Genomic DNA, 16,432 nt, shown 5'->3' on the forward strand with positions numbered 1-16,432 from the left:
AAAATAGTAGGTAAATTAAACAAACTCATTTAACGATAACGCCGACGTTAGTGCGTTAAGCACATTCCAATACTTAACATTACTCACTGGTCTTATCTTTGTGTATGTAAATCAGGAAAGTGGTTCACCAAATAATTACCTAACTCATTATTTATTTAGCTCACTAAGTAAATATTACCATCGAGTATATGAGAATCCATACTAATATTATAAATGGGAAAGTGTTTGTGTGTTTGTTTGTCCGTCTTTCACGGCAAAACGGAGCGACAAATTGACGTGATTTTTTAGGTGGAGATGGTTGAAGGGATGGAGAGTGACATAGGCTACTTTTTGTCTCTTTCTAACGCGAGCGAAGCCGCGGGCAAAAGCTAGTAACTGGTAAAGTAGCTAAAATGATATGAGAGTGAGAGTTGTAGCATGCAATGGAAATATGAGGCTGATAGAGGAATGGAGGAGATAGATCTGCTGCGCCGACCCCAAATAATGGGAAGGGCAAGAGAATGATGACAGTTAAGCCTCCGCCACACGCCACACATAAAGCGTTTTGATAGCGTAGCGTTAGCGGAGCGCAATGGTAGCAGTGCGCCGGCGGAACGCTGGCGTTCCGCTCGCAATCCGCGCTCGTTAAAATTCGTTGCTCGTGTTAAAATTATCAAATATGAGTGTGTTTAGTAAAACGTCCCATTTTTTTGTCGGTTACCATTAAGGCGAGATTTACTTGTATCTTTATATGAATAAATTGACAAAGCGGCTTTATAGCAATCGACAAAGTGGGACGTTTTCCGTGCACACTCACAAATGTTAATACTAGCGCCATCTAGCCGAGAATCAACCAAAGGTGTAACGCCATTAAAGCAACCGCACATTACTCTTTATGGTTCCGAAGTACGTTTTTTTCTTAGATTTTATCTGTCTATACGGAGTTAGGTACTTGTCTTTGATATTACCAAAGAGAATCGACTGTTATAGAGCGTTACTGTCGAAGTCAAATGTGTAATCACAGTGCATAGACTGCCATCTCTTGACAAAGGCTTTAAAACTTTTGAACCTTAGTTCTGACAATTTGGCCCATATTCTCAGCTTGATATGTGTTAAAATGTCAAATATTAATATTAGCGCCATCTAGTCGAGCGTCCCCCAAAGGTGTAACGCCATCTAGTTCACCGTACCTTTTTCTGTATGGTACTGACGTACGTTTTTTTCTTAGACTTTATCTGTCTAGGTGGAGTTATTTATATGTCTTTGATATTACTAAAGACAATGTTATTTATCTATGATTTACTATTTCAGGAAGAGAAACGGCTTGAAGCACGAACTACTTAGAAACGAGGAGAATATTGCAGAAACAAGGATAGAGGTAAGTGTATAATGAGTGTTTATATTTCACCTTCAATAATATGAAGAAATCAGATCTATTATCATAAGTAGTGACCTACTTACTCTGTCACAAAGAGCTTGGAATCGTCCCATTAATTTTTTGTAAACTTTCTTAAATTCGTCCCATTCTGCTTTAGTCGGTTAAATCTATTTTTTCTTAGTTGTAGGTCCATACGAAAATTCCTACCTATAGGCACTAGTAGAATAAGACCAAATTATACGAAATCAGAATAAGGAAAGTAACGCATATGATGAAAGACGACAAAGACTAAAGTCGCCGTCAATAGAAATTGTCAACAATGTAAACAAACCATTGTATAAAATATCAATATTCTAGCACAATTTTATTATATTAAAGGTTGGGGATCATAATGCGATATGAATTGATTAAATAACACATGGATTTAGCCAGTATCTGATGAGTTAGAATGGAAATTAAAGATATTTTGACTACAAGGTTTGTTTACATTGTTCACAAATTCTATTGACGGCGACTTTACTGACGAATAAAGAATAGCCCCCTTATTCATAAACGATCACTAAAGTTATCAAGCCGATAAAGTTCGTTTGTCCCCTTCTATCACACCATACGTCGGAAAGGGACAAACGAACTTTATCGGCTTGATAACTTTAGAATACGTTTATGAATAAGGGGGTAAGTGATGAAAGCTGAATGGGACAAATTTAATAACTTGACAAATAACGAATGGGACGGTACTACACGATACCATACAATTATCAGGCAATCGGCAAACCCTGCCTTATGGACATGCTACTCTTCTAAGTCAGAAACAATGAATTGAATTAATAAACACAATTTGCTATTTAGTATTTGTAGGCGCTACTTATTTTCCAAGATTTATTTCATTCGACACTACTATGTTGCCACTTTTTGATTGCTACTCTTTTTTGCTAGACTGTACACTGAGAGAAAATACAACCAGTTTTCATGTTCGTTCAACAAGTTTTTTGGTTAAAATAGCGCCTACGTGCTCTTTGGTTCAAACAACAAGCTACTTGTCAATTGAATCGGCAATATATTTGAATCAACAAGTCGATTTTATAAAAACAACCTGACACATATTGTTTTAAACATACGTTTGGCTGATTCAAACGGATAAACCGCAACAAGTCGAACTTGTTAAATTCACAATGCAAATTTCTCTCAGTGTACAAGTGTACAGGAGAAATGTTTCATTGAACTCTGCGCCCATTCTTGCCAAAATAAATGTTTCATTCAAATTGAATTACTGACATGATAATAAACGTTGAGTGACTGTAGAATGTTCTCTGTGGATTGCTAATAATTACCTTTTTTTTATATACTACGTCGGTGGCAAACAAGCATACGGTCCGCCTGATGGAAAGTGGTCACCGTAACCTATGGACGCCTGCAACTCAAGGAGCGTCACATGCGCGTTGCCAACCCATTAGACAGTCGTACACTCCTTTTCGCTGTGAGTACACAGCAAAAAGCCCGGGAGACGCAGGGTGGGGTGGCGTCTTGCTGGCTGTCCGAAATTGCTTTTCTGTACATCGCATAGTGGATATTGATGGTCTTGAAGATTACATGGAGATAATTATAGCGATAGTGCAAAGTAAAATTGTAAAATTCTTATGCTGTGTAGTCTATCTCCCACCTAACTATAAAGACAATCAATATCTAAGTGTTTTGGCTTGTCTAGAAAATTTTGTCTGTAAATACCCAGATTTAGACATACTTTTGATAGGGGATTTTAATTTGTATTCCTGTAGTTTAAACGTAAGAAATCAATTTAATGAATTCGTTGAATTTTGTAAATTGAACCAGTTTAATGGTGTAGAAAATACTCATGGGAGAGTTCTAGATCTAGTTTTAACTGGTTTACAACCTGAAAGAGTGAGTGTGACTGATGATATGGAGCCATTGGTACCAATTGACGAGCATCATCCTCCGCTAGAGGTGACACTGTCGGTGCCACGAGGAGCCATACCCTCTAAACAGCCTCCAACTCCAGCCTATGATAACAACTTTGCCCCTAAATGGAACTTTCGCAAGGCTGATTTTGTTACCTTGTATTCTGATATTGCAAACATTGACTGGTCAGAAGTCTTAGCAGAAAATAATGTGGATACCGCCGTCGATGTATTTTATACAAAGTTGTATGCGTGCATCACGAATAATGTCCCTTGCAAGCCACCGTTCAAAGCTTCTCGCTACACTTATCCTTCTTGGTATACAGCTGACATAATACGGAACATTAAATATAAGTATTTTCATTTAAAGCGGTACAAGGAGAAAGGTGAAGAGTTTAACAGAGAGCTTTTCAGGTACTACAGGTCTCATGTCAAAATGTTAATTGATGACGCCTATCGTCAATATATCAACCGAGTGGAGCATAATATAGGCCAAGACCCTGCATCATTTTGGACCTATGTAAAGTCCAAAGCTAAAAAAGGTCCACCTGTAAGGAGTATAAATATGCGGGAAAGTCAGTGGTTGGGCAAGAAGCAGCCGATGCCTTTGCTTCATACTTTGCTTCAGTGTTTCTGAATGATGTGCCTAAGTTAGATCCTGAGGAAGCGTCGTCGCAAGCAGCATCAAGCAGAAATACTCGTGATGCGGCTCATATTTCTTTAGAAAGCCTGTCTGGGTCGGAACTTCGCGGCGCTGCCAAAAAGCTTAGGGCTCGTTCATCTGCCGGTCCTGATGGAATTCCTCCTTACCTTGTTAAAGATTGCATATCTGCACTAGAGGTCCCCTTGCTACACATATTTAATATTAGCATAGCATCTAGCCAATATCCAGCAAGGTGGAAAATTTCTCGCGTGACACCAGTACCCAAAGGAGGAAATCTATCAGAAGTTACCGAGTATCGACCAATAGCGGTTCTTTCAGTTTTTGCGAAGCTGTTTGAGACGATGATCGAAAGACATATTAGCCGGCAGATTGCAGTGAGCTTGGCTGACTCCCAGCATGGATTTCGGAAAGGCCGTTCGACCACTACTAACCTTATTGTGTATGTTGATTACATTATGTCGCAAATGGAACTGGGCCACCAGGTAGATTCGGCTTACTTCGATTTCCGCAAAGCTTTTGACCTGGTTAGTAATGACATTTTGCTACAGAAGTGCTCTGCTTTGGGATTTACACCAAAGCTTCTGAGGTTCCTCTCCAACTACTTACGCAACCGCAGTCAGTTTGTCCAGATGGATGGATGCCAAACAGTACCATACTACACGCGATCAGGAGTAAGCCAGGGCAGCACCTTGGGTCCTACTTTATTTAACATCATGATAAATGATTTACCTGATGTGATATCCACCGCAGAGTGCCTTCTATTCGCGGATGACCTAAAGCTGTTTAGAAGCGTGCAGCATATGGCAGACTGTGAAGCGCTACAGCGTGACATTAGCAATGTTGCGGCCTGGAGTATTGCAAATCGGCTTTCCTTTAATGTCACTAAATGTAAGCTGATTTCATTCTCCAGAGCACGTGCAGCTAAAACCCCCTCGTCATATCATCTGCTAGGGGTACCACTAGAGAGGGTCGATGTGGTCCGCGATCTTGGTTTGACCTTAGAATCACATTTAGATTTCCGTGCGCATATAACTGAGATCTGTAAGCGTGCTAATAAAATGCTAGGTTTTATCATGCGAACTGCGTCGCAGTTTCAGAATCCTAAAGTGGCAATGACTCTGTACAATGCGTATGTTCGTAGTAGGTTGGAGTTTGGTGCATGTATCTGGGATCCTCATGAAGCAAAGTATTCTCTCATGGTGGAAAGGATACAGAGAAAGTTTGCCCGTTATGTCTACAAAAGGACGTACGGATACTATAGATAGATAGATACTATACTATAGATACTACTTTTTCCCTCATTATTTGTGTCTGGAATGGTAGGACTAGATACTCTAGAACTACGGCGGAAAATGTTATTAGTAATGCATTACTATAACCTGTTGCGTAATAGAATTAATAACAGTAAAGTGCTTGAGCGGATTAGGACTGCTAGCTCAGGCGCCGAGAACGTGTGTACCTGGTGCCAATGAGGGTGGCGCTCTGCCGCCACGACGCAGAAGAAGACTGTTTGCCGCAGGCGGGGTGCGCACGCGGCAAGCTGGTAATGCTCCCACCAATCGGGCACTCTCACTCCTAAATCAACTTTCAGTCGAACAGCCTCAGGTTGACGTATTTTTTGACTCCCCAGGGTCATTTTTGACTGGGTTATATATGTTTTTAAATTTAAGTGTGTAATGTTTAAATATGTATTTGTTTTTGTGTAAGTAAATTGTAAATTATGTAGCATGTAAGCGTCTTGGTTTTAATACTGTAAGCTTGTATGTTGTATGAATAAATAAATATAAATATAAATATAAAAAGGAGTGTACAAGTTCTAAGGAGGGTTCGTGTTGCCGACAACTCAAAGGACAATAGACGGTACAAATTAGTTCCGTAGGTCCTTCCGTCACCAGCACACCGCACCCTCGTTGAGCTCTGGCAGCCTTACTCACCGGCCGGAACACAACACTAATAAAATAAATCTTATACTTTTAAACGAGCAATTCTTGTATATTTATTTATTTATTTATATATATATTTATTTACACTGACGATCTCGGAAACCGCTCTAACGATTTCGCAGAAATTTGTTATGTGGGGGTTTTTGGGGTGAAAAATCGGTCTAACTTATCCTTAGGTCCCGGAAAACGCGAATTTTCGAGTTTTCATGCGTTTTTCTTCGCGCGCCATCTCGTGTGCAGTAGTTGTACTGTTAAGACAGAATTCTTTCGGTCGATGTAAGTACTATTTATTGCAAACACTAGATGGCGACACAGGTCAAGGCTAAAACGAATAGAAAATACACTATTTGAGTTTTTGTGGCGAAATGCGCGCCATCTCGTGTGGAGTAGTTGTGTTGTTAAGGCTGAGAATTCTTTCGCTCGATGTAGGTACTATTCATTTTTGAACTAGACGGCGACACATGTCAAGGATACGACAGAACCGAGCGAAGCTCGGTTGCCCAGATATTAATGTATTATTGTTTCAATTTGTCTCAACTTAGTTATCTAAATCTTAAGTAATGCTCTTAATATTTTTCTTTTTTTTTCAGCTTTGAAGACTTGATGGAAGCCTACAACATATTTTTCTAAGGGAATTTACTTCAAGACTGAATTTGTTTAGTAATAATCTAAAACAGAATCAATACTATTAGCTAATTAAGTACTGATGGGCAAGTTGCGGAAACATTCCAAATAAATTGAGAAGTTATTGGATATTTCGTGAAAGTTTCACAAGAAATGTAGGAAATTTAAATTGATGTAATGGACCGTAGGAAAAATTTCAGAATTTTTCCTACGGTCAAAACTTAGCCATTTTGGAAATTTCCATTGCCGCATCAGTACATCTAAGCATCAAAAAAGATACCTACCTACAACGCAAGTTTTAAGTGTTTTTGATCAAATTACTATGGAATAACTACGTTAGTTAAGAATCACTTTAGCCCAGGATCTTGCATTAGTTTAGATAAAAAGAGCATAATATAAGTATTTTTAAACTGATAGACGCCATATATATGCAATCTCTATGACGAAAACAGCCCTTTTTGTAGCAGTGTATCTTACAAGATACTTAAATTTGACCTCTTTTTTCCTTCTCGACATTTCTGTGCTTTTAAGAGCTTTGACTCTTGAGCTGAGGCTTGAATTCACGATTTTAAAAAGGGATAGATGTCTACATATACATACAACCTGTTTTTATTGAATTCCGTTAACTTTAAGGGAAGGTTCTTTAGATCAAATACAATTAATTTCTCTAAGAAACTAGCATCTTAACTCTTAGGGTTATCGAGTTATTAAAAAAATAAAGATAACAACTGAACACGTGTGTGAAAACCTTTACCAATTCCTAATGTTATTTGTTTTGACATGTGCCGTCAATCAATTGACACTAATTTGAATGTTATTCTTAACCTCTCGTATGCTTAGGAGCAGATCTGCTCCATATTGTTTCAACTTTAACATGTAGTTATTATGACTAATATATTAATGACAATTTTTTGACAGACGCATACGAAAGGTTAAGGGTCTCTCACACTAATAAATTCATTTATTATGTATGAAAATGATGAATTTCTTTTTTTGCGAATTTAACTAAAAGTGATATACAGGGTGGTTCCTGATAATGAACCTAGCTACGTGTCGAATTTAACGGAAAACAAAAACAACACGGTGTATAGATAGAATAGACGTAGATGAACCATAATTGTGAAAACGGCATTTCTTATGACAGAATTAAACTGTAGTCCTAAGTACTTCTTAGTATATTTAATTCAGGTTATGGTTTCGCCTTAAGGCCTGTCCACATCAGTTGCGTGCAGGTGACACGCAAGTGATGGTTAGGCCGATAGTCCATTATCATATATTTATCATAGAAATGTGATCATAGGCAACATGCCTTCCCTTTTCTTCACGTTGGAGAAAAAACGAGGCATACAGTTCATATTTCTACTATGATAAACATATGATAGTGGACTATCGGCCTTATATTGATTTGTATAAGGCCACTTGTACTATCATAATTATGTTTATCATAGAATTATGATCATAGGTCTGTATGCCTCCCTTTTCTCCAATGTGAAGAAAAACTTAAGGCCATTTTTTTCAAAGTTGTCCACCCCACTTTTTTTTTATTTGGAAAAGGTTATGTGGTTTCCACTCAGAATCAGGAGCTCTTTCAATCCTAATAGGAGAAAAAAAGTGTCCCAAGGTTTTTTCCCATTCCGTTACCATTTTTTCATACATTTTGTACATATGGCGGTAACGAAATGGAAGGTTTGAAAAATGTATGGAAATCTTGGGACATTCTTTTCCTATCAATATCGAAAGACCTCGCGCGTAAGAAATACCCATGTTACAAAAAAGTGGGGTGGACATCTTTGAAAAAAATGGCCCGTTGGCTATAATAAACATTTCTATGATAAACATATTATGATAGTGGACTATCGGCCTAACGAGCGCGTACAGTACATGTCTACACAACCGCAATCGATGTGCACAGGCCTTATAATTAAATAACTATAAATTTATGGCCTCAACCCTTTAATCGGTAGCGGCAACATACTTGCCATCACACTTAAAACAAAAACGCATCTCTACCTATTATAAGAATTACAGTTCAAAACCGAATGAGTAGAACAAACGCCAAAATCGTTAAAGGGTTAACACTGTTAACAGTGTGTTGTGCCATAGGTTTGGATAACTTATTGTACCTATTTGGAGTGAGTTGTATTAGATTGGCATATGAGGAATGTTATTTATTTGTAATATAAAGTCAATACATGTCTGTGATGTGATTAATGTAAGAAACCAGCATTTGGGAGCGTATTAAACGTATTTACTAAGATACTGTGTCTTATTTCCATACCCATAGGTGTTTTTAAATGAAACGATGTCTTAAGAGCAATAACAATCCGTACTTTATTTCAAAGTGAAGAGTTTCAAAAACAAGAGTAAAAAAACTTTACAAAATATCATAAAATGCAAGAAAAAAAGCAACTTTCACTTATTATTAGATTCAGTAAATCAATCAACTCTTTAATCGATAATAATATCAACATAATCCTCAAAAACCTAACTGACAGAAACCATAATAAAAAAAATTTGTAGCTTTAATGGTTTCATTACGATTAAGAAATCGTCACTACTTTTAAAAAAACTTGTATCTTCGTCTGTCAATGAAAAGAAAATTGTAGTAAGTATGTATGGAATGCATATAGACTTACTGCGTTTTAACTTTTAAAAGTAGTGACGAAATACGTACTATCAGCTGCAAAAGTGCATGGAGAAATTATGAACGAATTCATTGATAAATTCGCCATGCACTTCTGTAGCTGATAGTCCATCACGTCCAGGTAACTTTAAAGAGAAGTGAGAAGTTATTGTCTTAATACGTAAGCTCGAAAAAAATCACTTTCTACTTATATACTAACCGACACAATTTTTGTACAATTCCAAAGCAATGAGTGATGCTTGTTTAGGCATATTATTTATACTAAATACACCAAGCGTTCTCTTAAGGTTCTTATAACATGGACTATCTGGATAGTACAGTCAAGTGCAAAAATACGTATCGAAATAATCGCCTCATAAATATGGTACTACGCTCTTATTACACCGGACTAAGATGCTATAGGACATATTTTGAGTAAGATGTGTACACCCATATTTTTACACTTGACTGTACTTATTTGGTTACCGCCAATACCTATTTAATGTCATTACTGGGTGCAACGCGAATGATTTGAAATCAGTCTTCCGCGAACACGTGAAGTGCAATCTGGCAGAATCGTCACAAAAAAGGTAAGATAGTGATATTTATTCGCATTATACCCAGTGAATTAACCCTTAGATGCATATCAGAGTGCATAACCTCGCCGTTAAACTTTGGTATGGCGTAATTGTAGTAGTAAGCATCTTTGTATTGTTACCTATTAGAAATAAATAAAAAAAAATGGTACCAAAAACGATGCCATCGAAATGACACAACTAGACATCAGATTTACGTCAATATGAGACTTTTTCATACTATATCAAAGTTCAAAATTGATGTCAATCTGATATCAGGTGTGTCATTTCAATAGTATCGTTTTTGAAACCATATACATTTAAGGGTTAAATATGTGTAGGTTTAGATTAGAGTAACATAATTATGTGTATATGATACCATGATACCTAACCGGCTGTTTGGACGGCACTGACCCCAGATATATGTCCACTAGCAGTCTACTTGGCGGGCTTGTGTCGCACGATAACTGGCCCGACGTTGTCCCCGGTGCTCAAGTTGTGGTTGCCGTGGGAGCCATCGCAGTATGGCCACTGAAACAGGTTACATTATTTATTAGAGCGGGTCAAATTTTTAACACGAGAAATAATTGAAAAAATTGTATGAAAACGGGTTTTCGCTCCTAATTTTGATACATCAATTAATGTAACGCAAAACAAAAATAACAAGGTGTAATTCATTACATAAAATTCCAAATCTAGTTGTCAAAGCGGACCCCAGGCTCTCATGAGCCGTGGCGAATACTGGGGTAACGCAAGGAGGATGATGACATATAAGGGCATTTTCAGAATTTCGGACTCCCCAATTGGCGTAAGTTGTTTTGTTAACAAAAATTAACTCACTGTCAGTTTTGTGACGATAAATTAAGCATGAAATTTCTATACAAATATTGTTTTTATGTCAATTACATAAACTTTAAGCAACAATCTACATTCACAATGTGAAAAAAGTAAATTTTTAGACAGATTTTATGCTTAATTGTCGTCACTAAACTGACAGCGAGTAAATTTTTGTTAACAACTTATACGCTAATTGGGGTGTCCCAAATTCTGAAAACGCCCATAAATCCAGAGAAAAACGAGTGCTAAGTACGTTTCGTATATGTAATATATGTAATAATCCACACGGGCTAAAGAGCTTTGAGGGGCGCTTAATCTCCTCGCGCGGCAAACGGTGAGCAGCCTGCATCGTCCGAGGCACGCTTACATTATGCGTTTGCCGCGCGAGCGAATTACAAGCGACGCTGCTCTCTCTGTGTGGTGTGGAACCGGCTAATATTGTAAAATTCCTAGGCATGTTTCATATTTCACACATAATGGATATCAAAAACCTTGACTGAATTTGATGCTCCAGATAATCACTAGACTGGAAAATGAGGTATAATTACACTTTAAACGTTATGGCCCTACAATGTAGGCTTCACGCAAACATCGTAGAGAATTGAAAGCGCGTGGCGTCCATGGCGAGCGAAATGGAAAATTAATACAACTATCTTTGGCCGTCATGTATAAGTAAGGTTTAATAAGGCAAACATTTCCCAAAATGGGGCACAGGAAACCCCAGGTGGTTTGCCAGTTAGGGTACCAGTGATTCTCCGGACAAACTGAATCCTCCTCCATCTATGGTTTTTTTCATAGAATTTGATGTATTTTAGCAATTGTTTATAGCATTTAAAAAGGTGTATGAAAATTCCGTTCTTTGTCCATCATTTTTACAATAAATTCAAAAAATTAAACATCATAGCTACTTATGATTAAAATACAATTAATCAATTAAATAATTTACATCAAATAGGCTACTTGACCTTTTTTTAAAGTCTATTTTATATTATTTATTACTGTCCAATTAACCGAAAAAAAATACTACCATATTTTATTACGACTTGAAAACCACAAAGAACGTTTATAAAGTTTACTTTAACTTAATTAGGCAAAAACATCATTAGCAATGTTAATCTATAGATTGTGTGCGCATGACGTAAATCGAATTAAACTCAAAATTTTCTGACATGTAAGTTATGAGGCATTAAGTTAGGTTCTATGACGTCACTACACGTCTGACAGCGTTTTCGGTGGCCAATGTTAAAAAAATATTACACACATTTTTAATCGAAAATACGTAGCCACCATACACTTTTAATACCCAAAATCTATAAAAATTGGTTTCTTATGTCAAATACTACAGGAAACAATAATTTCTTGTGCCAAATTCGATAAGAGTCTAGTAGCCTATTGTGTAAAAATATTTCCAATTACGCAATCCAGGGAGGAAATACTGAACACATGAACAGTCAGCGAACTATTACCTACAGATCAAAATGTGTATGATACAATGTAAAAAATAATTTCCATGAAAATAATAAGAGTGTAATGAGTACTTGGCCCTTACATTCTTGGTCTTCCAGCACCGACACAGCACAGCCTTCTCCGTGATGTCCTCAATGTCGACAAAGTCCACTACCTTGTCAATGTCCTTCCTCACGCAGTGGTTCACATGGCCGTTGCCGCCGGCCTGCGCTTTCTTGATGGTCTGGTATGAGTAGTAGGAGATGCCACCAATCACAAGTGTCGGAGGGACCAAGGCTAGCCAGTCTTTCACTGGAAATAATATAATGATTAGTCAAATATGGGTTAGCTAAGGATAAGACAAAAAAAATCAATACTACTATTGAATATATTATGATAAACATGTCTAGGTTAGGACACAGTGATAATATTTTAACTTGCGTTGCAAAGGATTGGGGTACTTCAAGCAACAATACTTTAAAATCTCATATTTTTGAATTGGAATTGATATAGTAGTCATAACTTAACCACAAAATTAAAATTTTGAAAAAAACCCCCGACTGCGACATTCTGCGACAGAACACTCTTTACTTACTCAGCTTTCAGACAAAAAAACTAAATTCAAATCGGTTCATCCATTCGGGAGCTACGATGCCACAGACACATCACACAGACAGACAGACACGTCAAACTTATAACACCCCATCGTTTTTGCGTGAGGGTTAATTATGAAAGTTTAGGGAACTATCCTAACTTTTTGAGAATTTCTGTGCATATCTGAATTTATAATTTGTGCATGCCTGTAAAGGTGTTAAACTACAACACATTGAGTAGCAAAATTACATGACACATTGCTTAACAAGTGATTGTCATGCGCTACAAAGGTGACCTACTTAACAACTTTGATTTGGTGGTGATGAATGTATCATTACTTAGTAACACAATGAGAACATAGCTGATTACATAACAACATGTATACATTAATTAACTGCTAAAAGACAGTGCATTCTAACAATTAAATTTCAGTGATAAATAAGTTTGTTAACACTTTTTATTACTGATTGTTAATGTTGTTAACAACTTAATTGCTTACATTATTAATTGAGATAACATGCAACGATTATTTATTTAGGACTCAAACGTAAACGATTGCAAAAGTATGTCATGTTCGGAACTAGAAAACTACGATTATGATTTATCTTAAGTTGCCTCGCGTTGGAGTTGTAATAAAGAGATTTTCCCAAACCATTGACGGGATTAACATTTTTTAAACTAAAATAATTGAAATTATTATTTAAAACGAAAGACATCTTACCTCCGAGACGGAACCAACCACCGACTGAATCGGGAATCGGCAGTCCTGCTAAGTAATTCGGGATAGTAACTTTGACCAAATTCGACACTAAATACATTTTTATTATATTATTTTAATGATTTATCAAATAATTAAAGTAATGAAGATGTTAATTATTACGCAAACAATTTAATAGTTGTATGGAATCAAGATCGGATGATAACGCGCTCTGGTGACAAATGTCAATGCTGTGCTGACATACGTCACAAATGACGTATCGTATTGCTTCTGCGTAGTGAGGAGACAAGATAAATGGTATTTAGGGGTTCCGTACCTAGAACGGAACCCTAATAATGTAGACTCAGACGCACCCACTTGGTCAGTAACCCAAGGCGCGAAATAAAAAAGGTACATAATGGCAGACTTAATACCTTAAGGCATTCCCTACCTTATTGTTGATTTTTTTTTGTATAGGATTTTTATTATTTTAGGAAAAAGTTTAGGGAAATGCCTGAAAACGTTTAACAAATTAACAATGTGTGAAATGCAAACAAACTGAAATTTGATAAAACGGAAAATGACTTCTGCTCGGAGCCTATGATGTTTAAAATAATACTTTCACTGCTTTCACCCATAATTTAGTTTCAAGTAAATAAAACTTAAAAACTGTAGAAAATATTTTTATTTATAAAACACAGTATACATTGTATACATAATACAATGTAGGAACAGGAATGTAATCGTAATTATTTGCACCACGTTATATCACATATTATAAACCTTAACAAAATAAATTCAAATTGTTCACTATCTCATATTGATTCATACTAAAAATGTTTATTATTTATTAATAATACTATGTTTTGGAAAAATAATACTTTTTCTTATAAAGAGCAATAAAATTGTACTTTTACAAATAAGAAACTAATAATAGAGTTGGTATAGTTGTCTACAAATTGAACAAGAGCATTAAGCTTATAATAAGATTCACAGGCAAGAATTGTGCAGTGATAACTTTATTGCTATAGAAATTATAATAAATGGTAACTACTTTTTACTAAGTAATATACATCTTATGTATATTAAATAATCACATCACATATCACCCAGCGTTGAATAGCTTATTATTATTGTGCTAATATACAATAATAAAATTGCTAGCTAGGATTAATACAAAATTACTTGTTTTCCTCTGGTTTGACTCTGCGGATAACAACAGGGCCAGTGTTGTCTCCTGTAGCTCGGTTGTGAGGCCCATGGGCACCATCACAGAGAGGCCACTGTAAAAAAATGGTTATTTTTATTGTATTGGGTAGGGTAAGTACATAAAATAACAGTCCTTCATGGTAATGCTATCTGATAATGTTATCACAATAAAGCATATACATTGTGTACAGTTTTGTTATGTAATGTAACTAACGTAATATTTTCATGAATCATATAATTGGGTCACAAGGGCGGATCCAGCTTCATACTCAAGGGGGAGGGAGTGGGGGGTATTTGTCATGTGGTCAATTTGTATGGCCAATCTAAGTAAGTTTATTATGGTTTGTGACAAACAGTATTCAGTAAAAAAATGTGTCTTTTAATATTTAAATAAGTAATACCAATACCAACATTAAATAAGAACTTACTTTTTTACTCTTCCAGCATCTGCATAGTGACATTTTCTCACCAATGTCTTCAATTTCAACAAAGTCTACAACTTTCTTCTCATCTAATCTTATCATTGTGTTGATTCGTCCGAAGGCCCTTGCTTGCTTTATAGTTTGATATGAGTAATAACTGATGCCACCAATCACAATTGTAGGTGGAATCAGGGCAAGCCAATCTTTGACTGAAATAAAAATATATATGTATGTGTGTATTTCATACTCATTCGCTACTTTCATATTGCTCACATTTCTTTTTTTAATAAAAAAATATCTTTGGGCCTCGAATTTTTTATCATGTGTATTAGTATTGTACCAGAGCAGTTGAAATTAAATAGCTAAATAATGCACTACAATTTAGCATTCACTATAATGTCCTTTTTATGTTAAGTACTTATGTTGAAGTTGAGTTTTAAAAGTTTGATTAAATGAGATCAAAGCTCTATCTAATCTTATATGTTTAATCAAGGTCAACAACTAGAAGTAGGACAATTAGACCATTACAAGGTTCAGCATAAATTGTCACGACTCTTGATATACCGTTAGTCATGAGATAAAATTGCTTCTACGAATAAGGAAAAAAAAACACTTTGTCTCACCTCCTAAACGGAACCACCCGCCGAATGAATCTGGTATAGGTAGTCCAGCTAAATAGTTTGGTACAGTAACTTTCACAAAATTTGATACGATATACATCTTTACAAAAGAAAGTATTAATAAAAGTTTTAAACTTTCAAATTGCCCACAGTTTCGACAAGCGTACGCTTAAGCGCAGGCGCACGAGTCGTACGACTGAGTCGACTCAGTCCACCTAACTTATCAATCGATTTCGTTTGACAGCTGACAGCTCGCAAATATCAAGTTTTCATTCGACACTCGACTCGATGCTTCGTTGGTTTCGTTGAAAAAATGATTGTCGAAGTGAAATAAAATACATTATAATAAGGCCGTGATATTTTTATTTTTATTTTTTTTATTTAAGCCATTTAATTCCTTAATAATTTAAACTTGATTATAAATACATTAGTCATCATTAAAACATTAAACACTCTATCGTTACATCAATAAATTAAATAAAAAAAAAAAAAAAGGCCGTGATATAGAATTAACTAATCTACTAAGTTCCTAACCTCTGGCTTCTCCGCTATCGGATTCCGCCATTGCGCTATTGCAACTTGTGAGAAAGGCTATTTGTAATAGAATAAGTCAATTGTAAGACAATAAAACTGTATGTTGATTTTTACGGAGCGACATGTTCACTTCGGTGACAAGCTCTTAAATAAAGATTAAAAAAAAAAAAAAAAAAAGTTCCTAACCAAAATCAAAGCCAAAATGAAAAACTTAATATAACAAAAAAAAAATCCCTCTACTGGCAACAGTGGCAACAATCCTAGTAGTTCCAAGCTGTTCGAGGATCATGAAATAACGCTTCGTTGCGATTAAATAATTGAGACGATGAATGTTTAGTTGAGAGTGAATGAAATATTGTAAACTATCTGTC

The 16,432-nt window shown here is 36.0% G+C and overlaps 3 protein-coding genes across 5 annotated transcripts in view; 1 reads left to right on the top strand and 2 right to left on the bottom strand.

Moving 5' to 3' along the window:
* The window catches only part of LOC125242556, an 83,273-nt gene extending 76,120 nt beyond the window's left edge, over window positions 1-7,153 (top strand). For all 3 annotated transcript variants that reach the window (XM_048151322.1, XM_048151321.1, XM_048151320.1), the window contains exons 6-7: window positions 1,291-1,357; window positions 6,471-7,153. In XM_048151322.1, the coding sequence (XP_048007279.1) occupies window positions 1,291-1,357; window positions 6,471-6,476 (73 nt within the window). In that variant the 3' untranslated portion in view covers window positions 6,477-7,153. The remainder of the gene's footprint in view (window positions 1-1,290; window positions 1,358-6,470) is intronic.
* Window positions 7,154-8,811: 1,658 nt separating this feature from the next.
* On the bottom strand, window positions 8,812-13,529 carry LOC125242603 (CDGSH iron-sulfur domain-containing protein 2 homolog). The gene is made up of 3 exons (XM_048151398.1): window positions 13,301-13,529; window positions 12,089-12,297; window positions 8,812-10,233 (listed from the first exon to the last, which is right to left on the bottom strand). Exons 1-3 carry the CDS (start codon window positions 13,395-13,397, stop codon window positions 10,141-10,143), a joined length of 399 nt encoding a protein of 132 aa, XP_048007355.1. The 5' UTR covers window positions 13,398-13,529; the 3' UTR covers window positions 8,812-10,140.
* A 118-nt stretch (window positions 13,530-13,647) lies between these two features.
* LOC125242602 (CDGSH iron-sulfur domain-containing protein 2 homolog) lies at window positions 13,648-15,733 on the bottom strand. Its single transcript, XM_048151397.1, has 3 exons — window positions 15,531-15,733; window positions 14,914-15,116; window positions 13,648-14,559 (listed from the first exon to the last, which is right to left on the bottom strand). Exons 1-3 carry the CDS (start codon window positions 15,625-15,627, stop codon window positions 14,458-14,460), a joined length of 402 nt encoding a protein of 133 aa, XP_048007354.1. The 5' UTR covers window positions 15,628-15,733; the 3' UTR covers window positions 13,648-14,457.
* Window positions 15,734-16,432: the final 699 nt, after the last annotated feature.

The sequence above is a fragment of the Leguminivora glycinivorella genome, chromosome 3 (assembly GCF_023078275.1).
Source record: "Leguminivora glycinivorella isolate SPB_JAAS2020 chromosome 3, LegGlyc_1.1, whole genome shotgun sequence".
NCBI classification, from domain to species: domain Eukaryota; kingdom Metazoa; phylum Arthropoda; class Insecta; order Lepidoptera; family Tortricidae; genus Leguminivora; species Leguminivora glycinivorella.